This window comes from Lepidochelys kempii, chromosome 6 (genome assembly GCF_965140285.1).
Source record: "Lepidochelys kempii isolate rLepKem1 chromosome 6, rLepKem1.hap1, whole genome shotgun sequence".
NCBI classification, from domain to species: domain Eukaryota; kingdom Metazoa; phylum Chordata; order Testudines; family Cheloniidae; genus Lepidochelys; species Lepidochelys kempii.
This window is the reverse complement of record NC_136385.1, coordinates 47604155-47629586: the sequence shown is the minus strand read 5'-3', so window position 1 is coordinate 47629586 and position 25432 is coordinate 47604155. Positions and strand designations below refer to the sequence as shown.

Below are 25432 nucleotides of genomic sequence, written 5' to 3'. Positions count from 1 at the left end.
TCTCCTGGAGCTTTAAGTAGATATAATATTCCTTTTCACTTTCTGTGCCTAAACTATTGTGGGGTAGTGTTGGCACAACTGAAAAGGCTGCTACATACCACACCAGAGGAGGTTTGATTTTGGTGATAGCTAAAGTGATTATTGACAGTTCATTACGTATGTGTTTAGTGCCACTGGTAAATCTTAATATGAACTAAAAAAATACAAACTATATACATAAATAAACCCATGAACAATAGGGTCACAAGGGGAGAAGCTCAGAATATTTGTTTCTTGTTTGGGAATGAATTAAAAATAATTAAAAACTAAAAGAGGTTGGTCTATAAAATAATTGTATAAATTGGAGGGCTTGAGAGCCAGCATGTAAAGCCTTGCATCAGTCAAAGGCTGGTCAGTCAGACTTTACTGCTTTGTGTATTCAATCTCTTCTCCAAACTGCCGAGTCTTTCAGTTATAACACACACACACACTTTTCTTTCTTGAAAGTACTTGGATACTATACTTTTATTAGCACATTGTTGCAATTTAAAAAATTGGTGATATGAATACATTCCACTAGACTTGTTTTTCACTTGGTAAGGTTATCTTGAATGCTCTGGAATTTCAATAGCATGAATTGTGAACTTAAAGATAATTTCCCTAGAGTTCAAAACAACTGTTGTTCATTTCCCTTCCTCCCATGCAGTCATTCAGTTTGGATTTATTACTCTGTTTGTGGCCTCTTTTCCACTGGCTCCCCTTCTTGCACTGATGAATAATATCTTGGAGATTCGAGTAGATTCCTGGAAGCTTACCACTCAGTTCAGGAGGCCTGTTGCTGCCAAAGCCCACAGTATAGGAGTTTGGCAAGAAATTCTAAATGGAATGGCCATCTTGTCTGTTGTCACTAACGTAAGTAAACTAACTGTGCTAAATCCATTTTCTTATAATTCTTTATATTTCCAGGATTTGTAGGTTTTATAATCAGCTTCTACTGTTTTTCATTCTGTATAGAACCAATTCATTATGTGTATAACACTGCCATTTGAGTTGCAGTGCTACTGCACTGTGCAGTGCAGTGATCATAGAATCTCAGGGTTGGAAGGGACCTCAGGAGGTCATCTCGTCCAACCCCCTGCGCAAAGCAGGACCCACCCCAGCTAAATCATCCCAGCCAGGGCTTTGTCAGGCCAGGCCTTAAAAACCTCTAAAGATGGAGATTTCACCATCTCCCTAGGTAACCCATTCCAGTGCTTCACCACCCTCCTAGTGAAATAGTGTTTCTCAATATCCAACCTAAACCTCCCCCACTGCAACTTGAGACCATTGCTGCTTGTTCTGTCATCTGCCACCATCTGAGAACAGCCTAGCTCCATCCTCTTTGGAACCTCCCTTCAGGTAGTTGAAGGCTGCTATCAAATCCCCCCCTCACTCTTCTGCAGACTAAACAATCCCAGTTCCCTCAGCCTCTCCTCATAAGTCATGTGCACCAGTCCCCTAATCATTTTCATTTCCCTTCACTGGACTCTCTCCAATTTGTCCACATCCTTTCTTTAGTGGGGGTGGGGGGGCAAAACTGGATGTAATACTCCAGATGTGGCCTCACCAGTGCCGAATAGAGGGGAATAATCACTTCCCTCAATCTGCTGGCAACGCTCCTACTAGTGCAGCCCAATATGCCGTTTGCCTTCTTGGCAACAAGGGCACACTGTTGACTCATATCCAGCTTCTCGTCCACTGTAATCCCCAGGTCCTTTTCTGCAGAACTGCTGCTTAGCCAGTCAGTCCCCAGCCTGCAGCCAAGCATGGGGTTCTTCCGTCCTAAGTGCAGGATTCTGCACTTGTCCTTGTTGAACCTCATCAGGTTTCTTTTGGCCCAATCCTCCAATTTGTCTGAGTCACTCTAGACACTATCCCTAGCCTCCATCATATCTACCTCTCCCCCCAAATTAGTGTCATCTGCAAACTTGCTGAGGGTGCAGTTCATCCCATCATCCAGATCATTAATGAAGATGTTGAACAAAACCGGCCCAAGGACCAACCCTTGGGGCACTCCACTTGATACCGGCTGCCAGCTAGACATTGAGCCATTGATCATTATCCATTGAGCCTGACTATCTAGCCAGTTTTCTATCCACCTTATAGTCCATTCATCCAATCCGTACGTCTTTAATTGCTGGCAAGAATACTGTGGGAGACTGTATCAAAAGCTTTGCTAAAGTCAAGGAATAACACGTCCACTGCTTTCCCCTCATCCACAGAGCCAGTTATCTCATCATTGAACGCAATCAGGTTGGTCAGGCATTACTGCCCTGGTGAATCCATGTTGATTGTTTCTGATCACCTTCCTCTCCTCCAAGTGTTTCAAAACGGATTCCTTGAGGATCTGCTCCATGATTTTTCCAGGGACTGAGGTGAGGCTGACCAGTCTGTAGTTCCCCGGATTCTCCTTCTTCCCTTTTTTAAAGATGGGCACTACATTAGCCTTTTTCCAGTCGTCCAGAACTTCCCCCGATCGCCATGAGATTTCAAAGATAATGGCCAATGGCTCTGCAATCACATCAGTCAGCACTCTCAGTTACCTTCCATATGGCCCCATTGAGTTGTGCTCGTCCAGCTTTTCTAAATAGTCTTTAACATGTTCTTTCACCACTGAAGGCTGGTCACCTCCTCCCCATACCGCGCTGCTCAGTGCAGCAGTCTGGGAGCTGACCATGTCTGTGAAGACCGAGGCAAAAAAAGCATTGAGTACTTCAGTTTTTTCCACATCATCTGTCACTAGGTTGCTCCCCCTTCAGTATGGGTCCCATGCTTTCCATGACAACCTCCTTGTTGCTAACATACCTGCAGAAACCCTTCTTGTTACCCTTCACATCCCTTGCTAACTGCAACTCCAGTTGTGCTTTGGCCTTCCTGATTACACCCCTGCATGCTTGAGCAATATTCTTATACTTCTCCCTAGTCATCTGTCCAAGTTTCCACTTCTTGTAAGCTTCCTTTTTGTGTTTAAGCTCACCGAAGATTTCTCTGTTAAGCCAAGCTGGTTGCCTGCCATATTTGCTATTCCTTCTTCACATCAAAGGATGGTTTGTTCCTGCACCCTCAATAAGGCTTCTTTAAAATACAGTCAGCTCTCCTGGACTTCTTTCCCCCTTATATTAGCCCCCCAGGGGATCCTGCCCATCAGTTCCCTGAGGGAGTCAAAGTCTGCTTTTCTGAAGTCCAGGGTCCATATTCTGCTGCTGTCCTTTCTTCCTTTTGATGACATGCAGCTCTCCATTTCCATTTAACTGGAACCAGGTGGTTTGTTCACTTGACTTTCCTAGTGTCTGGCCAGATTGAGGCATGCATGGGAGTTAGTTTACTGAAGCTCAGTTCAGATATGTCATTGGCAGTACCAATTGGCGAAGGGAAACCACAGGAGATGCCCAAGATAATTTCATTCCTTCCATTGAATGATTAATAAGATTCACAATCTATGGGTTCAGTTAGATCCTCAGCTGCTTCTGGATGTTCAGAGAGCAGCAGTGGCGAAAGATACTTTTTATAAACTGAAGACCAATAAAGTCTTGGGGGGATAGCTCAGTGGTTGGAGGGGGGGAGGGATAGCTCAGTGGTTGGAGCATTGGCCTGCTAAACCCAGGGTTGTGAGTTCAATCCTTGAGGGGGCCATTTAGGGATCTGGGGCAAAAATTGGGGATTGGTCCTGCTCTGAGCAGGGGTTGGACTAGATGACCTCCTGAGGTCCCTTCCAACCTTGATATCCTATGGTTCTATGAAAGTGCTGCATCTAGTGTTCCAGCTTCACATGGGACTGTCAAACAGAATCAGATATTTCATTTCAAAGGAAAATATTAAGCGAGATACTAAGTTACTTATGCAGCATGATCTCAAGTTCTGTTTCTTTTTTCAGGCCTTTATTGTAGCCTTCACATCTGATATGATCCCTCGTTTAGTTTACTACTATGCCTATTTTACAAATGAAGATTCGCCCATGTCTGGATATATTAACAACAGTCTATCCGTGTTCCAAGTCTCAGATTTTCTAGAGGGAAAGGAGCCTAAAAATAATTCAGAGAACTTTCTCACATGCAGGTTTGTGGTGATTTTAAAAAAAAATTGTCTCTATGTTTTACATGCAGTTTTCCAAGTAGATAGTTGAGACTTAAATTAATTAGAAAATAGATAGGCCTAATTCTTCCATGTCAGAACTAGTGCAGAATCTAGCTTCCTTTAGAAAATGATTTAGATAATCCCACTAACCACCAAAAATCACTTTTTTTTTTCATTTGAGTCAAAGGGAGTCCAAGTTGGTGTAACTAACAAATGCAAAGGCATGAAAAAGGGCGTAACACAGAAAGCAACCAACAGGAGAGACTAAGAATGTATGATTTAAAGCCAGCCCACTTTGGTAATTGCTGGAAATAGGTCTGAAGGTATCGAACTGAATCTAGGGAACCCAGATACTCACCACTCATTATCACCTCTGAATTTGGCTCAGTTTCTAAAACTGATTTTGGTCTATATAAGGGGTGATCAAACTGTGGCTTGCAAACCACATGCGGCTCTTTTACTGTTAAAGTGAGGCTCACGGAGCTCCTCTCACTCTCCCCCATTCTCTACCTACCAGACTGGTCGTGGGGGGAGCTCAGGACCTCTGCCTTGCTGCAGGGTGTGGAGTAGGGACTTCTGCCCAGCAGAGAGGTGGGCCTCTAGGCTTCAGCCCTGCGGGGCGCACTTGCCGGGGCTTGGGGCTTCAGCAGGAGTGGGGCTGAAGCCCAAGCCCCCTGGCAGGCAGGTCCCAGCTCTCAAACTAATGAAGATTATCATATGCGGTTTGGAGGGCCAGTAAGTTTGGCCACCTCTGGTCTATGTATTGGTCACAAGCAGTTTGATGCAAGTATTCAAAATCCAAGCTCAGCAAGTGAGTTTTGATTGAACACACAGTGCATATGGTGTGGTTCTGTTGCCTGATTGGATACAAGTAAACCTCCTAGAATCAGGTTTAGAATGGAAGCCAGGGTTTTTTTGCTGGATTTCACCAGTTGTGAAGGGAAGCGTTCAGTTTCACGGGTAAAGAAACCAGACATTCTTCAGAGCTTTTCTCTGGGTGTTGAGACCACATTCTGTCACATGTGATGGTGTTCCGGTGTCGTTACTTTTGTCTCAGGATGGCCCAGTCTAATTGTGTTGATTTTGTCTTTGAAGTAAGATGAGATTTCTTTGCAATGGACAGGGCTTGTGTCTGGTTGTGTATAGACAGTTAGCCAGTTCACTGCACCGAAAGGTTCTTCTGCATATGACTTGGTTATTGCAATTCTCTGTGAGAAGCTACTTGAAGCTTCTTTTGTATCTGTACATATGTTTGTAGGTGGCCTGGAGCTGTTCTCTGACTTTTGCTGTGCAGCTTTTGCATACCCAGACCTTCAGCCTTTTTGACTTCTTGCTTAATTTTGTGCAATTCATGAAAGAACCTAGGTGACCTGTGTACGTGGTGTGGAGGTTGGGGTCACTTTGTGGCTAGCTCTTTGATGGTTTAGGTCAGCAGTTGATTATAGAGTTCTTCTCTAACCATAGAGTTTGAGACTGAAGGATCCTGCCTCAGTTTGCATGGGCTTTGGACCAATTATTCATTATTACAATATGCAAGAAGTTCCGTGCACAGTTCCTGCTATGGAAAATGGGTGTTGGGTTTACGCAGCCATAGTGAAAAAATACCCAAAAAATAAGGCCCTGGCATACCACAAGTTTCTCAAGAGCAATGTTGTGCTTCACACTATCATGATGGAGCCCTGCATTTTCAAAATGACTCTAATGTTGTCTTCTTCTGCCTGGCTTTGCCAAGGTATTTGACATTTTAAACAGAAGGGTCAATATCTGCATAAACATATTGGAACATATTCTTAGCTGGTGTACATTAGCATAGACGTATTTTACCAATGGCAGAGGAATTTATGTCCATAAGGTTTCAGTGTATTGGTGAAAAAGCGTGAATTTGTCCATAGTGAAGGAATTGTGGATTGGAGAAGGAACTTCAGAGACATCCATAACAAAAGGGAAACATATGATTGGATACAAAACAAATCCACTTCAGATAGATCATGACTCAGAGTAAAGCTCCAGTAGTCTGTCTTTATCCTACCATAGATATTAATGCTGAACACACACATGCCTGCTCACCCATTGAGCCCTTGATTTGTCCAATAAATCTGTCCATTCTGATACCATTCAATTAGCTTCCATTGTGCTATTCAGCAATGTCCATTATTTGGTCACCACCCGAATACAGTAGTAATCCACATATAAATTTCACTTCTCACACATCCTCAGCCATCCTATGTTGTTGTGAATAAGGGTGCCTGAGCAAACTGGCAATAGAAACAAGTTATAAGGGCTAACCTGTTCCTGCCAAAGAGAATAGAACATTTAGAAGAAGATCAAAAGGTTCCTTAAATGACAGCTGTATTGCATGTAAATGTCACTGAGCTTGTAGTCTGTCTCATATTAAATATGACATTTCACCTTTACATTTATTTATATCTAACAGGTACAGAGACTACCGATATCCACCAGGCCATGCGAAGAAATATTTACACACTATGCAGTTTTGGCACATTCTTGCTGCAAAATTGGCTTTTATCATTATAATGGAGGTATGTGCCAATCAGTCTTCTGAAATCAATACATCATACATTCTGAATATAGTTACTATTTTTTTATGAAAGTCAAACAACTGCTGCTAATATCCTGTATTCACTTGCATAAGCAACACAAAGAAAATATCAGCTGTACAAAATAAAGACCAAACTCTTAATTTTCACTCAGTCAAGACTCCCTTTGAAATCAAGAGATTTGGTCCAAAGAAAAGAGCAGAGTTAAATCCTTTTATGCAAATAAGAAAATAACTAAACTACTAGGCCTCCCATATGTATAACTCCCATTGGTTTAGTTGGGAGTGCTGCTTGTGAGAGGACTGCAGTACTGCCTTCTAAAAGGATTTTAAGATGATGAGCAGCAGCTAAAATTGCTCAAGTCAATCATTTTGAGTATAAAGCCAGCCTTTTGCAGGCTGCCAAAGGAGTAGGGGATTGCTGATGAGCTGTATCCATGGCATGTCCCACTGCGATCCTGTCGGTTCTCACAAGTTGAGCTGGGTCAATATGTGGATGGGATATCTACAAGGAATCACCTAGATGCAGCAGAATGGTGCTGGTGATTCAGAAGGTATCACTCTTGCTCCTGAACCTGTTATGAAGCACTTTGGGATCAAAGTTGGTGTTTAAGTGTGAGGGTGTTTTATAATCTTTTTATTTGTACATAAAATCCAAAAATAGCAGCATGTTTTTGTAACATGATGTGTATCGTTCCAGGACAGTCATATTACAGTATGCTCAGTTTTAAGAGAAAAGAGAAAAAAAAAAAGTTAATAATAATACCTAGCTCTTATGTAGTGCTTTTTTAGCTGGAGATCTAATTATTCCTTTATTCTATAATACATCATCATCACTTTCCCTTGCCTCTTTTTTTTTTTTTTTTTTGGCAGCATATTGTGTTCATTGTCAAATTCTTTGTGGCCTGGATGATTCCAGACGTTCCAGCAGAGGTAAAAGCCAGAATAAAACGTGAAAAGTTCTTAACACAAAAAATCCTGCATGAATATGAACTCAATAAACTGAAGCAGAAACTGTGTGAATGCAAGACATATGAAAATATGGAAAAGGAAGTAATTGCCACAGAAGGAAAAGTAGAGTTATCCCAGGCAATGTAGCTGGAGGAGCTATCTGGTAGATTTTAGTCTCTGAAACTCTGATCCTTATTTATCTGTGATCCGCTCAGTATGCAATTTGTTGAAAGCCATATGATAGTTTTAACCCTTTGCTTTCAGTCCAAAGATTTTAAACATTTGTTTTTCTAAAAGACACCTGTCATTGAGTATTGTAGGCTTGGTAAATGCTATTTCTCAATTTCCCTGTTTTGTAGCTACCCTTTGGACTGGACAATGGATAAATCTCATGGGTCTAAAAATCAAAATATTATTTGGAAATCCTATGACACTGGTTCCCAGCGTAGGGGTTGTGATTCTCCTCAAAAGGTTGTGATCAGGTGTATGAGGGTCATGACTACTCTGAGCTTCCCATACTTCTGAATGGGAGAAGGAGGGAAGGTGCCAACTAGCTCCTAGCTAGATGGCAAGGTATATACTGGACAGCTCCTGCTATGGAAAAGACTGAGAGTGAGTGTCTATAACATCACAACTTAATTAGCTAACGTTGGAGGCAGAATGATCTTTTTTTTTGTATCCACTGCATATCATATATAATATTTGTTCACAGGCTTGCAACTTTTAGGCATTTTTTGAGGAACGTGTGTGTTAAAGATATATTGACTTAAATCTACTTCGGATTTTTTAAGGCACAGAATTGAGAGGCTAGTGAAGAAGAAGAATAGTTTAATTTATTTTCAATTTTTTACTCCTAACAATCCTCATCTGCTAAAGAGTTTCCTCACAATAAAGTTTAAACATTGAAAGTTTGTGGAATAATCTGCTAGTTACAGTACTTTTGCCAGGGTTTGATAGTTTAGTTTAGACTGCATCATTTAAGGAAACTTAGCTGTTTTATTTCTTAACTCTAAAAGACATCATTTGAAAAACTATACTATGTTAGTAGGGGCCTGTCCTGTCATATGATTTCTGATTGTGCACATGTTATCTCTGAGAATGACAACTAAGAGATAAAATGGTTTGAACTGTCTAGTCAGAAATTCTTCAGGAATTAACCACAGGGCTGTGAATTTTGAACAGACCCCAGTGTGGGGAAGCTGGACTGTAATACAGATTGATCTATATATGTCATTGTGTTTGTACGTGAATGTGATTTTAAAGCGATAAAGTTAAGTAGTCTTAGTATTTTAAAAATGCCAAGCAATGTACATTTATGTAGCCATTGTCCTTATAGTAGGAACCCTTGAACTTTTTTGTTTTTAATCTTGCCAAAAAGAAACCTTTTTTTATTTTGCCATGGGGCTGTTCTGCAAAGGTATGACGTATATTCATTGTCAGCTATTTTGCAAGTTAGCTACAAGCTGTTTATGAGCAGTGCCCTTGCTATATAATTTTAATTACAAATATTTTACTGATTTTACTGTATTTTAAAGACATGTCAACCTTACAATGCTTAGTGCCTTGTTTATATGCATTTGACACAAGATATGAAAATGCTAGCTGTATAATTACATGATATAGCATATCTTAAAAGTGAGCCTGCATCATGAAACTTTGAACCTCCATATGGCAGTGCATAGTGTTGGCTTAGCAATGGCTGCATATGCAAACTTCAGTTTGTCAGTGCTATGCAAAAGAGTGGAAAGCACTGTGAAGTGGACTGTGAGCTGAAGAAGCAATGGACTTGCTGTATTCTCCCAAAATGAAGTATGCTAGATAGTCATATTTGGAATTTTAGTATATCTGCACTTTGAAAGTTATAGTTAAATGTACCAGACCAAAACCCCCATCATCTATTTTGCCTTTCAGCTAAAGAACTCGTTGTTTACTAAATCCACAAGTTTTCGGTTCCACTTTTGGTTTTAGCAAAGCAAACTTGTAAATCAGAAAAAGAATATAATAAATATTTGGCTAATTAGCTGATATTTAAAGTTTTAGAGTTTTAAATTTGTGTCTTGGGCAGAACTAACATTACTGGTAGAATTTCTAATGGTAAAATGTTTACCTCTAATGAACATCACATGATTCTCCTACCAGCCAGGAAGGTTAAGCAGATGTACATCTCTTTCCATTGTAAATTCTGCAAGGTGTGCTTTAAGAGCAGAGTGGCAACTGACCAAATTTGATGACTGAATACTCACTGGGCTTTCTCAGCCAGGCTTCCCAGAATCTTTCTTGACTTGAGAGTCCCCAGAGCTACTTCATTAAATCTGTAACATTGGTGATTAGTATATGTGATGAGCTGAGATTGCTCTGTAACATTCATGTAACTTTAAAAATTCTGATTCATTGTAGAACTGCATGTACAGTTAAGATAAGTCTGCTGCTTAAGAACGTATGTTATATTATGAAGTGCAATAAGCCAAAGATTCATTACAATCACTGTAATTCTGTATACTCTACCAAACCATAGTAAACGATACAAGCACTTTGCTGCTTTTAACAGATATTTTACAAATACTGTAAATTAAATGGAGAACTTGCATTATTTGTATTATTTTCATGTTTAAATTATTTTTATAATTTTGTTACTGTTAGCAACTGGCAAAGCATGTGTAAAGTAGTAAAGTGAAAAGATACAACATGACAATGTAAGCTCTGAACAAGATGCGCAAAAGGTCTGCTTTCAAGTTAAAAACCAGTAAACTCAGTGTCAGATGTTGTATTCATGCAGATTTTAGAGAATGTCAATTACTCCAAGTCTTTGTAGTTTAAAAAGAAAGTCTTAGTTTGCCACACTTGAAAAGTTTCTAGCAGTGTAATTGTGTTGGCAATGGGCAATGCATCTTAAAAAGCAAGAAGGAGAGAAACAAATAACTTAAAGATAAGGATGCAGCAGTGATGTGCAGAAGCACCAGGTAGTAAAACAACAAAGTTGATTTAACACGTGGCCCCATTTCTTACTTCTAGTTCATTTTCTGAGAGAACTTACTATATAATCTTATACTCTAGGAACATTGGGTTGTTTTCTTCACATACTGTAGTATATATTAAAAAGTGAAAAACTCTGGGATCAGCTTTAAACATACACATATTTTACACTTTAAAGCATCACTTTTTGGCGTGCACAAAAAACTATTTAAAAGACAGTAAATTGTCATGAAATTAACAGCGAAATTTACATAAGAAGAGATCGGTCTAAGCTGTCTCAGAATTTAACTATTTACCTTTTCTTTGTTAGTGGCTAAGCACTGTTTCAACAAACTTTTATTAGCATAACTAGGGTTATAACCTTTCACAGATTATATTTTTTTTCCTGAAAGGTGTTGCAAAGTGGTAGAAATAAAAGCCATACTGGGAATCTGAAAGTATTAAATATTCTGTGCTGGGTTTTTGTATGTTTGAATACACTTGATGTTGAAAATTAATACTGAACGTACAAAATATATACTATGACTGTATACATGTCTCTAAAAGTGTCCTTTAACTGCAGTGAAACGAGTTTGGTGATGTAGCTACTGTAACTTTTAGGCAACCGTGGATTACTTCAATAGAATTAGTAAATGAGGAAGATTATTGGCTTTTAAGTATAAAGAGTAACCCGATCAGGGAATTTTTTTCCCCAATATATTGGTTATATTTGTGCTATAGAAAGATTTAACATGCTACGATATAAGCAAATGACCATGAAATAAGCATGCAACCACAAAACACTATACTGTTTTTCTAGCAAATTTTATTACTGTGGTTTATCTTTTTTATGTAAATTGTTTAATAATGTTGCCAGTTTCAGACTGCAGGAGAAAGTGGCAGGGAAGGATAGATTTTCTTACTGAGCTGTTTGCCTCTTTTGCTTCCAAGTGATATTGTCATGTAAATGGACTGGTATTTTTGACTGTTAAGTATCGTACTGATGTATATGATTCACTAATCCTGGGATAATTTTTTAAACATTGCATTAAACCTATGTGTACAATACTGAGATTTAAAATGTGTTGGTGAATAAAGCAATGTTTATTTTTTAACTCTACTGTCATTTTTTTTAAAAAATATTGCTTGTTTTGTTAAATTCGGCATGTGTCTGGAGTTAAAGGGCTGAGTGTGTTCACAGTGCCTCAAAAAAGGTGATATTTGTATTATAGATGATTAATCTTTGATCATCGATTTTACATGACAGTGTATTTAGATTCAACAAAAATACATACCACTGATTAATTCCTTTTAAATACTAAATGCTATAATAGAGAAAGAGTATAGTGGACCTATATCTTGTTTGAAAGAACTAATACAAAATCACAAGATAGAATGATTTATGTAGCTTCATCGTGATTCACAAGAAACCAATTGTAAGGGCCAATTTTTTCTTGTATTGTATGCACTTCCCCTTGACCGATAGGCACGTGTACATCATATCTGAGAGGAGTATATCACTGAATAATTTATTTGCTAATTCCGAGAACCATGACGACATGAAAAAGCTCACCACGTCCTCCACATTCCAATAATTTTGCTCCTGGTGCAAACAGGACTGTACACAAACAGGCTGTCATCTCAGACAGGCTACCTTTTCCTGCACTATTTGAAGCAGTCTCTTTTCTCTTCCTGAACCCAATAACTCAGATGGCGATTTCCTCACATGCTTTCAGCTCCCAGAGTCTGTCCTGCACTAGATACCACTAGTAGAACCAGTGGACCACACATTTGGAATTCACGTTTTTAGAAGTATTTTTGTTAAGATATTGGATCAACTTGTGGTCTCAGTTACAGTTGTACATCTCCCATTGCTTCTGCAAGAGGCACCAGGATTGACCAATAGCAACTGTAATTACCCCTTAAGTGCGTGAGAAAGTATATACCGTTAACTAACTTACGGCATGAGCATAGGCAAGAAGTGCTAAAAAGGGTAAAAAGTTCCTTATGAAGAATTTTTACAGTATGCTTTACTCAATGGATTTGTAAACATGAACATATTTTATTCTCTTCTTTCAAACTCATTTGTGACAACAAGCATCCATCGTAGACACTATGTTTGGCACTCCCACTGGTGAATCTGAAGTCTTGTCCACCATTTGCCAGAGAATTCACTTTATTTTCAACATTCAGCAGATGCTGCCACTATTATTAAACAAAAGGCAACAGGACATCAGACGTTATCAGATCCTCTCTGGGGAAAACTGAAGATGAGTCACAAAAAGCACTTGGGTTGAATTCCATCCAGACTTCAAAGGGGTTTAACTCTAAGAAATGAATAAGTACAGGTGCAGTGACAATATTTTCATGCAAACATAAAATGACACTAGTTTGGGAAAGAATGCTGTGCAAGAGATAAAATAGACAATGTGATTATCTACCATGCTATTGACTCTGTAACATTATGTTTGGTTCCTTAACTGGGTATCGAAAGATAAAGTAAGAACAGTAGTAGGAAAGTGACAGGGAGGAAAGCAGCAGCAGAGAAAGAGAAAAATAAACAGAAAAACTAAGAAAAGGTGAGCAAGGTAGAAGCAGATAAAGTGTAGGGGGATGATGTAGCTATGCCTTGATACATGATCATTATGTTTTATGATAGGGTATCTTTCAGAAGCTCCCAGAAGAAGAATTATTAAAGCTCATTTGACACTCTCAAGAAACAATAGTCTGGCCTTGAAGGCCAGCAGTATAGACACAAAGGGTCAAATCCTGGCTACATTTAATTCAATGAAAAAAACACTCATTGACTTGAGTGGGTCTAGGACTGGACCCAAAGAGGGGTACATTGTAATGGGAAAAATTCATAAAGACTTGTGAGACACATTGTTCAGTCATACAAACAAATCATGGGACCTCGCAGAGGACCCTAGTCTACTGTTGTAACAGGTATGGCAATGTCCTGCAATATCCCTGAAAAACATTATTGAATTAAGATTAAGTATCTTTGGAGTCCATTGTATTAAATGCAAAGGTTATGTATTATTGTGAGCTGGGATGATCAAAGGACTATACTGAACAATGTGCCAGACAAGAATGGTCTTTTGGGACAATATGTGTGAAGTGAATTTCCTGGGAAATATCTAGGAGGAGGTGAATAGAAATTCCTCCCTCTATCCCCAAGTTATGCAAAACCCCAGCCTTTTGAAGCTACATCCTGTGAAGGGAACCGTTGTCTGCTGATCACCTGTTACCTGAAGCCAAGATCAAAGGCCCAAGGTGTATAAAGTGTGGGAAGCAGGGAAAGAAAGAGAGGGTTTAAGTGCAGCCATTTAAGTGTCAGAGACAGAGCAGCACAGAGCCAGTGTGACCTAGCCTTGAGATAACGATGTTTTGAGAAGTGAAAGTGAGAAAATGCTGGTTTAAATAGGACATAAAAAACAAATTGCAGATGTTTTTCATTAATGCACGCTACTAAAATGTATAAATGCTTGTGTGATATTGCTTGTACTTTGCAGAAACTGAGGCAGAGATGCTCTCTGTTAGGTGTATTCTTCCCTTGCAATTGCTTGAATAAAGCTGTCTCTGATTTTGTTGCTTCCAACCTGAGAGTGGAGTTTGTTTTCTTCCACAAAAGGAAGACTGAACTATTCATGGGTGTGTGTGTTTTGACCTAAGGCTGTTATGAACTTTTAACCACAGAAAAACCCCTTGAGGGCATTTGAAGGACTGACTCTTACCAGAGCCCTTGTTGAAATTGGGTGTGGGATGATCTCTGGTATGTATATTAATATTCACGTAGGTTCTTTTGTTGTTTTAATATCTTTTCTCTGTAATGCTCTCACCTTAAGAATAAATGTGCTTGATTATATGGGGCTGTGTGGTAACTTATAACTGGTAGCAATTACAGTGGTTCATAGTCTCTGGAGAGAAAGCAAAGCACAGGCACTGACCTGTTTAGGCAGTCTGGCTTGCTGGGGATTGTCACAGTCCAGAGCAACTGCACTTGTATTTCTCCTAAGTAGTCCAGCTGCACAGTTCCCTGCACAGACAGGTTTAGCTTCATAGATATTTAGGTCAGAAGGGACCATTATGATCATCTAGTCTGACCTCCTGCACAACACAGCCACAGAATTTCACCCACCACTCCTACAAAAAAACCCTCACACCTATATCTGTGCTATTGAAGTCCTCAAATCGTAGTTTAAAGACTTCAAGGAGCAGAGAATCCTCCAGCAAGTGACCCATGCTCCATGCTACAGAGGAAGGTGAAAAACCTCCAGGTCCTCTTCCAATCTGCCCTGGAGGAAAATTCCTTCCCGACCCCAAATACGGTGATCAGCTAAACCCTGAGCATATGGGCAAGATTCATCAGCCAGATACTACAGAAAATTCTTTCCTGGGTAACTCAGATCTCACCGCATCTAATAGCCCATCACAGGTCATTGGGCCTATTTACCATGAATATTTAATTACCAAAACCATGTTATCCCATCATACCATCTCCTCCATAAACTTATCGAGTTTAATCTTAAAGCCAGATAGATCTTTTGCCCCCACTGCTTCCCTTGGAAGGCTATTCCAAAACTTCACTCCTCTGATGGTTAAAAACCTTCGTCTAATTTCTAGTCTAAATTTCCTAGTGGCCAGTTTATATCCATTTGTTCTTGTGTCCACATTGGTACTGAGCTTAAATAATTCCTCTCCCTCTCCGGTATTTATCCCTCTGATATATTTATAGAGAGCAATCATATCTCCCCTCAACCTTCTTTTAGTTAGGCTAAACAAGCCAAGCTCCCTAAGTCTCCTTTCATAAGACAAGTTTTCCATTCCTCAGATCATCCTAGTAGCCCTTCTCTGTACCTGTTCCAGTTTGAATTCATCCTTCTTAAACATGGGAGACCAGAACTGCACACAGTATTCCAGGTGAGGTCTCACCAGTGCCTTGTATAACGGTACTAAAACCTCCTAATCCCTACTGGAAATACCTCTCCTGATGCATCCCAAGACCACATTAGCTTTTTTCACAGCCATATCACATTGGTGGCTCATAGTCATCCTATGATCAACCAATACTCCAAGGTCCTTTTCCTCCTCCGTTACTTCTAATTGATGCGTCCCTAGCTTATAACTAAAATTCTTGTTATTAATCCCTAAATGCATGACCTTACACTTCTCACTATTAAATTTCATCCTATTACTATTACTCCAGTTTACAAGGTCATCCAGATCCTCCTGTAGGGTATCCCTATCCTTCTCTAAATTGACAATACCTCCCAGCTTTGTATCATCCGCAAACTTTATTAGCACACTTTTTGTGCCAAGGTCAGTAATAAAAAGATTAAATAAGATTCGTCCCAAAACTGATCCTTGAGGAACTCCACTGGTAACCTCCCTCCAGCCTGACAGTTCACCTTTTAGTAGGACCTGTTGTAGTCTCCCCTTTAACCAATTCCTTATCCACCTTTCAATTTTCCTATTGATCCCCATCTTATCCAATTTAACTAATAATTCCCCATGTGGCACGGTATCAAATGCCTTACTAAAATCTAGGTAAATTAGATCCACTGCGTTTCCTTTGTCTAAAAAATCTGTTACTTTCTCAAAAAAGGAGATCAGGTTGGTTTGGCACAATCTACCTTTTGTAAAACCATGTTGTATTTTGTCCCATTTACCATTGACTTCAATGTCCTTAACTACCTTCTCCTTCAAAATTTTTTCCAAGACCTTGCATACAACAGATGTCAAACTAACAGGCCTATAATTACCCGGATCACTTTTTTTCCCTTTCTTAAAAATAGGAACTATGTTAGCAATTCTCCAATCATACTGTACAACCCCTGAGTTTACAGATTCATTAAAAATTCTTGCTAATGGACTTGCAATTTCCTGTGCCAATTCCTTTAATATTCTTGGCTGAAGATTATCTGGGCCCCCCGATTTAGTCCCATTAAGCTGTTTGAGTTTCGCTTCTACCTCAAATATGGTAATGTCTACCTCCATATCCTTATTCCCATTTGTCCTGCTACCATTATCCCTAAGATCCTCTTTAGTCTTATTAAAGACTGAGGCAAAGTATTTGTTTAGATATTGGGCCATGCCTAGATTATCCTTGACCTCCACTCCATCCCCAGTGTTTAGCGGTCCCACTTCTTCTTTCTTTGTTTTCTTCTTATTTATATGACTATAGAACCTTTTACTATTGGTTTTAATTCCCTTTGCAAGGTCCAACTCTACTTGACTTTTAGCCTGTCTCACTTTATCCCTACATGTTCTGACTTCAATAAGGTAGCTTTCCTTGCTGATCCCTCCCTTCTTCCACTCCTGTATGCTTTCTGCTTTTTCTTAATCACCTCTCTGAGATGCTTGCTCATCCAGCTTGGTCTACAACTCCTGCGTATGAATTTTTTCCCCTTTCTTTGGATGGAGGCTTTCCATAGCTTCTGCAGCTTTGATTTAAAATAATCCCAGGCCTCCTCTACCTTTAGATCCATAAATTCTTCAGTCCAATCCACTTCCCTAACTAATGTCCTTAATTTTTGAAAGTCAGCCCTTTTGAAGTCAAAAACCCTAGCTGCAGATTTATTTTTGTTAATCCTTCCGTTCAGTTTGAACTGAATTAGCTCATGATCACTTGAGCCAAGATTATCCCCTACGACCATGTCTTCTATGAGGTCCTCACTACTCACCAAAACCAAATCTAAAATGGCATCCCCTCTAGTCGGTTCATCAACTACTTGCTGAAGGAATCCATCAGCTATCGCATCTAGGAAAATCTGAGCCCTATTATTATTACTAGCACTCGTCCTCCAGTCTATATCTGGGAAGTTAAAGTCTCCCATGATCACACAGTTTCCATTAGTATTTACTTTATTAAAAACATTAAACAGGGCTCTATCCATATCCAAATTAGATCCCGGCGGTCTATAGCACACCCCAAGCACTATCCCAGGGGAGACTAATAGTTTTCTTCCCCAATGTAATTTTTGCCCAGACGGACTCAGTCATATCCATTTCATCGCTTCTTATTTCTTTACATTCTACCTCATCATTGATATACAGTGCTACTCCACAACCTTTACCTTTATTTTGGTCTTTCCTAAACCGCACATACCCTTCGATACCTGTAGCCCAGCCATGACGACTAGTCCACCATGTTTCTGTTATCCCTAGAATATCTGGTTTCACTTCCTGCACCAGTAGCTCTAATTCCTCCATTTTGTTACCTAGGCTCCTCGCATTGGTGTACAAACATCTTGATTTTTGCTGTTTGGCCTCACTCACATTCTGTACCCTATTAGGCACGGTCATTCTACAGCCAGTATAACCTATTAGACTGGTATCTACACTGCCCTTCCTCCTACCCACGGCTGTATCCTTTCTTACTTTGTTTTCTTTCCTCTCAATGCTAAAATCCGGCATGGAGATTACCTGGACATCTCCCAACCATCTCCCCCAAATTTCTAGTTTAAAGCTCTCTTAATCAGTTGTGCCAGCCTCCATCCTAGAAGTCTATTTCCTTCCCTACTCAGATGAAGTCCATCCCGAGAGCACTGTCCTTTATCCATGAATGCCTCTCAGTGGCCATACATCCCAAAGCCCTCCTTATAGCACCACTTCCTAAGCCATCTGTTAATAGTCATAATCTTGTCACACCTTTGTTGCCCTTCTCTAGGAACAGGCAGAATCCCACTAAAGATCACCTGAGCCTCAATTTCCTTAAGCATCTTCCCCAGCCTAGCATAGTCTCCCTTAATACTTTACAGCGAGAATCTAGCCGTATCATTTGTTCCCACATGAAGGATAATTAGGGGATTCTTTCCCGCTCCCTTTAGAATCCTTTTCATCCTCAGGTCCACATCCCATATCTTAGCACCTGGAAGACAGCACACCCTCCTATTCTCTGGATCAGCTCTAGTTACAGGCCTATCTATTCTTCTCAGTAAAGAGTCCCCAATCACATAGACCTGTCTTTTCCTAGTGATGGTGCTATTCTCCAGTCTATCCCCTGTTCCCTCTGGCTGCAAGTTCTTTCCATTCCTATTCTCCCTTGTAATCCTCTTTAACCCATCCTGTATCCTCCTGGGGCTCATATTTGGTGCCGAAGGACACCTGCTTACTTTCTCTTCAGAGATGGTTAACAGGTCTAATTGCTACAGTTATAAGGTACCACACAAAAAGCACTTCCTATGGAAGCCTACTTTATTCTTAAGATAAAAAGCACTCCAGAAAAAATATATTATAAACAATAAAAGCACCAACACCCGTGTCAATAAACACACTGGACTTAATTGCAGCTGTAACACAGATTCTGGCAGGAGCAGTTCTTCAAACCCCCACTCAAGGGGGATTCCCTGGGGTTACAAGTTCATTGCACTATTGCACAAGTTCAGCTCAGTAGAAGCACTCACTCTTATGAGACCTTGGTAGGTCCCAGTGTTTCCAACCCTACCTCAAGGAGGAGGGTCCTCCTTGGATGGGGAGTCCTGGCCGTTTGCTGGAACAGAAAGAAGGCCATGAGCCTGTTTAAAACCAGGCTCTTTCTCCAAAAATTCTTTCTTTGTCTGCTGGTCCCTAGAGAATCCAGTCTGAACTAGTATATGCGCATGGGGGTGGCTTTCAAGGATTGATAATGGAGGAAGTACATAAGCATCCCCCAATCTCCACTAGAGATGGTACAATGACACACACACACACACACACAATTGCATTTTTAATGCCGTGTACCCTAAAGGTATTAACCCTAATTCAGTAAGGTTTAACTTTATACACTAAAATTTAACTAAATTCTAAAAGCTTTGTTCAGGCTATTACGGGATATTGTCAGTCTGCCATAGGGATATCACAGTGTAGGCCGGGAACTGTGTAGCCTGGTAAAACTCTGATCAGGAGGGAGAGAGGTGGGTGCATGCCCAAGATGGCGGCTGAGGAGTCAGGAGCCTACCGTGGGTGCCCTTGGCAGACCACAAGGGGGAAATACAGGTGGAGGTGCCCTGAATTGTGACAACAGTCCCATACTGCCCCCATTAATGTAAATGGCAAATTTTCAATGGGGGAAAATATCAACACTTTTATTTACCAAATACCCAATACCAAGGGCTGCACTCAGAATATACTTCTTCTGTTTTTACACAGGGTACAAGAGGAGAAACAGTGCTCGAGCTAGTTTTGGCCAGTGCACCTGTGTGTGGCTAGTCAACATGCTTCCTTTACGTTCCTCATTTTTCCTATGCAAAAATGGGAAGGGTGTTCTCCATGTATTAGGGTATATTCGGATGTCTGACAGGACGACGAACAAAATGTAATGAACTTATATTAAATATCAGCCACATTCATATTATACATAAATTAATTGTAATTCAATTCTAGAAATGTAAGGGTCCCATCAGTAGGTATGTGGGAAAGCAGCTGCTACAGCTACAGTCTGGAAGGTAGCATGCTACCTCATCAGAATCTGCACAGGAACTACTCAGGAACAGTCAGCATGGATTCACCACGGGCAAGTCATGCCTGACTAATCTAATTGCCTTCTATGACGAGATAACTGGCTCTGTGGATGAGGGGAAAGCAGTGGACCTGTTATTCCTTGACTTTAGCAAAGCTTTTGATACGGTCTCTCATAGTATTCTTGCCAGCAAGTTATGGGCTGGATGAATGGACTATAAGGTGGATAGAAAGCTGGCTAGATCGTCAGGCTCAATGGATAGTTCAATGGCTCCATGTCTAGTTGGCAGCCGGTATCATGCGGAGTGCCCCAGGGGTCAATCCTGGGGCCGGTTTTGTTCAATATCTTCATTAATGACCTGATTCTGGAGGATGGTGTGGACTGCCCCCTCAGCAAGTCTGCAGATGACACTAAAGGGAGGAGTGGTAGATACGCTGGAGGGTAGGGATAGGATACAGAGGGACCTAGACAAATTAGAGGATTGGGCCAAAAGAAATCTGATGAGGTTCAACAAAGACAAGTGCAGAGTCCTGCACTTAGGACGGAAGAATCCCATGCACCGCGACAGACGAGGGACCGAATGGCTAGGCAGCAGTTCTGCAGAAAAGGACCAAGGGGTTACGGTGGACAAGAAGCTGGATATGAGTCAACAGTGTGCCCTTGTTGCCAAGAAGGCCAATGGCATTTTGGGCTGTATAAGTAGGGGCATTGCCAGCAGATCGTGGGACGTGATCATTCCCCTCTATTCGACATTGGTGAGGCCTCATCTGGAGTACTATGTCCAGTTTTGGGCCTCACACTACAAGAAGGATGTGGAAAAACTAGAAAGTGTCCAGCGGAGGGCAACAAAAATGATTAGGGGACTGGAACACATGACTTATAAGGAGAGGCTGAGGGAACTGGGATTGTTTAATCTGCAGAAGAGAAGAGTGAGGGGGGGATTTGATAGCTGCTGTCAACTACCTGAAAGGGGGTTCCAAAGAGGATGGCTCTAGACTGTTCTCATTGGTAGCAGATGACAGAACAAGGAGCAATGGTCAGTGGGGAAGGTTTAGGTTGGATATTAGGAAAAAAATTTTCACTAGGAGGGTGGTGAAGCCCTGGAATGGGTTACCTAGGAAGGTGGTAGAATCTCCTTCCTTTGGAGGTTTTTAAAGTGAGGCTTCATAAAGCCCTGGCTGGGATGATTTAGTTGGGGTTGGTCCGGCTTTGAGCAGGGGGTTGGACTAGATGACCTCCTGTGGTCCCTTCCAACCCTGATATTCTATTATTCTATGATTTCAAATCTGTCTCAAAATGGAGCTCAGCAACACACTGAGAAGATGCACTTGGAAATTGCCTTTTCAAAATTAAAGAGAAGCTGCATCCATAAAGAGAGGAGCTTTTTTGGATCTGACACCCTGGAAGGGTTGGAAGTCAAAGGAGCAACACAAATTTTCAACAATTGAACATCTAGCCCTCTGTTTTTAAGCACAGTCTTGGTGTCTTTAAATGGTGACACTGAAACTTAGGTTTTTCTTCTGTTTTAAAATGGTTAATTACCTACTCTCAATTATGCCCATACATGAAATGCTTTATGAATTGCATTGCAATGGTTCAAGCTGTATTTTGAGAAACCAGCTAGGAGATCAGTGGGGTATGAAATTTGGCAAGGAGAGCTCTACTTTGAAAGATGCCTAAGAACAGTCCTCTGCTCCAATAACTGAGTCTTCTTTCTTAATGAGAAATGATAGTCTAAAATGTGAATTAAGCTTTCTTTAGCTGTTGGACAAAGCAGTGCTGCAACAGTTAACCAGGAAATAACACCTTTTTCTCCGAGATTACTAATTGACGTTGATTTGTCATTTTGTAGTCACACAGTCACAGCTGTTGCTTAAGAGTACTGTGCACTAACTGAACAGCCTGGGTCAGGAAAGGAATAGAAATCTGTATAGCTCTGTTCTTAAATGTGGAAAATCTATGGAGTATATATATGAACATAAACAGCTTATTATTAAACTCAGATGGATTTTTGATATACTTTTTGATTTAAATTGGGCCATTGCTGGCTGCAAAATACCAAACTAGAAAGGCCAATAGTCTGATCTGGAATGGATGAAGTGAGCTGTAACTCAAATAAATTGGTTAGTCTCTAAGGTGCCACAAGTCCTCCTTTTCTTTTTGCGAATACAGACTAGCACGGCTGCTACTCTGAAACCTGATCTGGTATGGTAATTCCTATGTTCCTAGGCACAAGAGCTCCTTGTGGAATGTTCTTTCCACTCACAGGGGCCAGATGCTGATCTGGTACATGGTCAAATCCAGGGGAATCTCATTGATATCCCTGGAGCTACTTCAGATTTACACTGGTGTAACTGAAATCTAACCCAGCCCAGGATCCTTAGGTCTACATTGTAAAAGCTATGAAATCAATAACAGGGTATTTAAAGTAATGGCTGGTTACTTCTAGATGGAAAATAGCTGTGTCGCTAATGAGAACTACTAATGTAACTTACTGCAAACCATGCTGACAATGTACACTTTGCAGGGTTTGATTCTATTATTTACACTGGTGTTAGTAAGGCGTAACTCCAGGGCAGTCACTGGAGTTGCACTGGTGCAAAACTGTTGTGAGAGCAAAACAAACTCCATCCATATTGATCTACGTACAATCGAGTGCTAATGTTGTACTGGTAACCACACTCCAATCTTTGCCTATGCGCACTCATTCCTGGCCTCCTAAAATACTAGCACTTGATCAAATTCTGAGCTTACTGGTGGAAATCTGAAATAACCTAAGTGAAGTTTAACAGTTACTCTGGTTTTACATCATCCTAACTAAGAGCAGAATCTGTCCCGTTGAATCCCAGCTCCTTGTAGAACGTATTTCCACAGGCCTATGTGACCTTCTCACATAAAAAAGAAAAGTCTCTCATATTGCTGAATCCCTCCTATGCGAATATTTCAGCTCCATCAGTTTCAGTCCTGCCAGTCACCTATTTTTAGCCTAGTGAACTCCAATATGCTAACCCTTTCCCAGCCAAGACAGGATTGGCATTTCTCACCTTTACACACAACCTACTTAACATAATAACCTTGGAAGTCTTCACTGGCATCCCATTTCCAACGAGCACAAATGGAGTTCGGCATAGGAAGATGGCATTGAAATATATTGGGGCTGGGACATCATAAATTTCTGCTGACATTATGTGCATTAAGTAGCTGGATCTTTTATAGAAGATTCATGTTTTCCTCCCCCATCTCGGCATACCTGACGTGCTTGCCATCAGTGCTATGTCCAGTAGCTAAACTGGCCTGCACTCAGCAACAATAAACTTTGGTTCAACAGCCCTTATTCCATTTAGCTCTTATCACATTGGCCTGTGTTGATTTCCCACAACCATTACTTTGTGCAATTTCATAGAGAAAAAATGTTCCGGAAGCATGGACCATATGCTCGCTGACTCTTTGCATATATTTTCAAGAGTAGTTTATGGAAGCGGTATAAAAATACTCCATCAGGAATGTACTAAAATGAAAGAACTGCTCGGAAAGTAGAGAGAAGTCTATGTTGTGTTGCCATATAATCACAATGTAACACTTTGCTATCGAGGTCTCTTGAATAAACATTTCAGTTGACTTTATCCCATTAGCAGAGTATCAGTAAACATTGCAGTGATGGAGACAGTTATTTGTTCCCAGGTATTGCCATGTATTTTAGAAACTCTTTGAGTGAAATCCTAACCCCACATGTAAGAACCTTGGCCCAAAGGGATTCTGGTCTTCTTTTATTTCCACATCACCACTGGAAGCTTAGAGTAGGGGATTTTGGAGGACCATATGCAGGTAGACTGTAGGAAATACCACCCAGCAGGGCCTGTGTGGGGGGGCCTTCACACTCTACTTATTGGCTGATGCTAGTATTTAGACCAGAAAGCCATTATGGGCAGCTGCCTAAGCAACAATGCAGACTGCTCCAGAATCTGTCGCTGTAGACCCTAGACTCTGGCTTCTGACCCTGTTTTGTCCTTGACTCTGCCTGCACCGTGGTGCAGGACCCTGAGTTCTTGGCATTCTGAGCCGACTCAGCCCTGGTACTCACCTCCTGATCACCATTTAGCAGCTGACTGGTGCAAACAGGCTGCCCCTAACACCATCAAAGTACAGCTGTGTGAATAACAGATTGTTCAGTTCAATGGCCATACCAAAACGTCTAACTTTAAAAACAAAATTTGTTTCAGATTGAAAAAAACTTATTTCATTTTGGAGATTTTAAAAAAAACCCTCTTTTAAGCATAAACCTGAAGTATATTTTGACACGAAAAGTCTTTTGAACATTTTCTAAATGTAATGTTTTAAATTTTTTTTTATTTGAAACAAACATTTTGATTTTTTTTTTAAATTGTGGGGGGAGTTAGAGTGGAGGGAGGTTTAAACCAAAACAATCCTGCAAATTCAACACAAATTTGTGTTGACGCTTTCATAGAAAATAACTAATAGTGAGGAAAAGCAGAAACAAAATACAAGAAAATATTTCCTTACACGCCCACAGAATTCACTGGCCTTGAAAGTCACAGTCAAGTATTGTGGCTGGATTTTTAAAAAAGGCTGGATTTTGCCACCAATGACAGCAGTTATATTTTTTGCATGATAAGTTAAATCGCATGCTGTTAGATGCAAGCTGCTAGCATACAGAAGTCAGGAAGGATTTCCTGCTTTTTGGCATAGCACTGCACTGCACAGCTGGTTATGTGCATCAGGAAAGATTTTTGGCTTTCTTTGAAGCCATGTAAGAGAAAGGATGCTAAACTCTGTGCTCTAGTTTGCAAATCCTGTAGACCAGATCAGACCCCTATAGCTCTGCTAGTGAAAGAGTCATCCAGGCAATTTCCACTTCTCTATTGGAAGTAGGCTTCAGGTGTCTCTTTGACACTGTCTTCTTGCCTCCTTCCTAATGGACATTACAGAGGGCTCGCTATTACTGATCCCAGAGAAAGAGCAGTTTCACACAATGTAATTGCTGCATGTAGCTCATTGGAACACCTAGGCACAATGAGGTGAGTGAAAGGCACCATGGCAGCCTTTAATTAAGATACGACATTGATAAAAAATGATGTAGCCATTGTTTGACTTCACACATGGTTTATTCTTAGAATTGTTCAAGAGACGAAATAACTGAACTTAGCTACATTTATTAGCTAAAAACAAAGCAGTACAATATGAAAAGGAGGTATACGAACCTCCTTATGAAAAGGAGATATACAGGAAGCAATTCTTATCTCACAGCATGGTTTGGCTACACAGAAAGTGTACTTCAGTGATATGCATTTTAGCTAGTAGTCTTTTTTTGTATGATTTTTACAAGTTACAAAACTCTTTACATTTCACTAAAATCCAACGCACCAGTTCTTTAACTTGTTGTTTTGTGTTCTGTGGTTTTCTTATGTGGCTCCAAAAAA

At 40.4% G+C, this 25432-nt stretch overlaps 1 protein-coding gene and 1 long non-coding RNA gene across 8 annotated transcripts in view; one reads left to right on the top strand and one right to left on the bottom strand.

The window, feature by feature from the left end:
* The window catches only part of ANO5 (anoctamin 5), a 95492-nt gene extending 83825 nt beyond the window's left edge, over positions 1-11667 (top strand). For all 7 annotated transcript variants that reach the window (XM_073347828.2, XM_073347829.2, XM_078853247.1 and 4 more), the window contains 4 exons: positions 686-891; positions 3893-4074; positions 6527-6632; positions 7523-11667. In XM_073347828.2, the coding sequence (XP_073203929.1) occupies positions 686-891; positions 3893-4074; positions 6527-6632; positions 7523-7747 (719 nt within the window). In that variant the 3' untranslated portion in view covers positions 7748-11667. The remainder of the gene's footprint in view (positions 1-685; positions 892-3892; positions 4075-6526; positions 6633-7522) is intronic.
* Positions 1-25432, bottom strand: part of LOC140912784 (uncharacterized) — a 120566-nt gene that overhangs the window by 68462 nt on the left and 26672 nt on the right. The gene's annotated exons all lie outside the window — the stretch shown is intronic.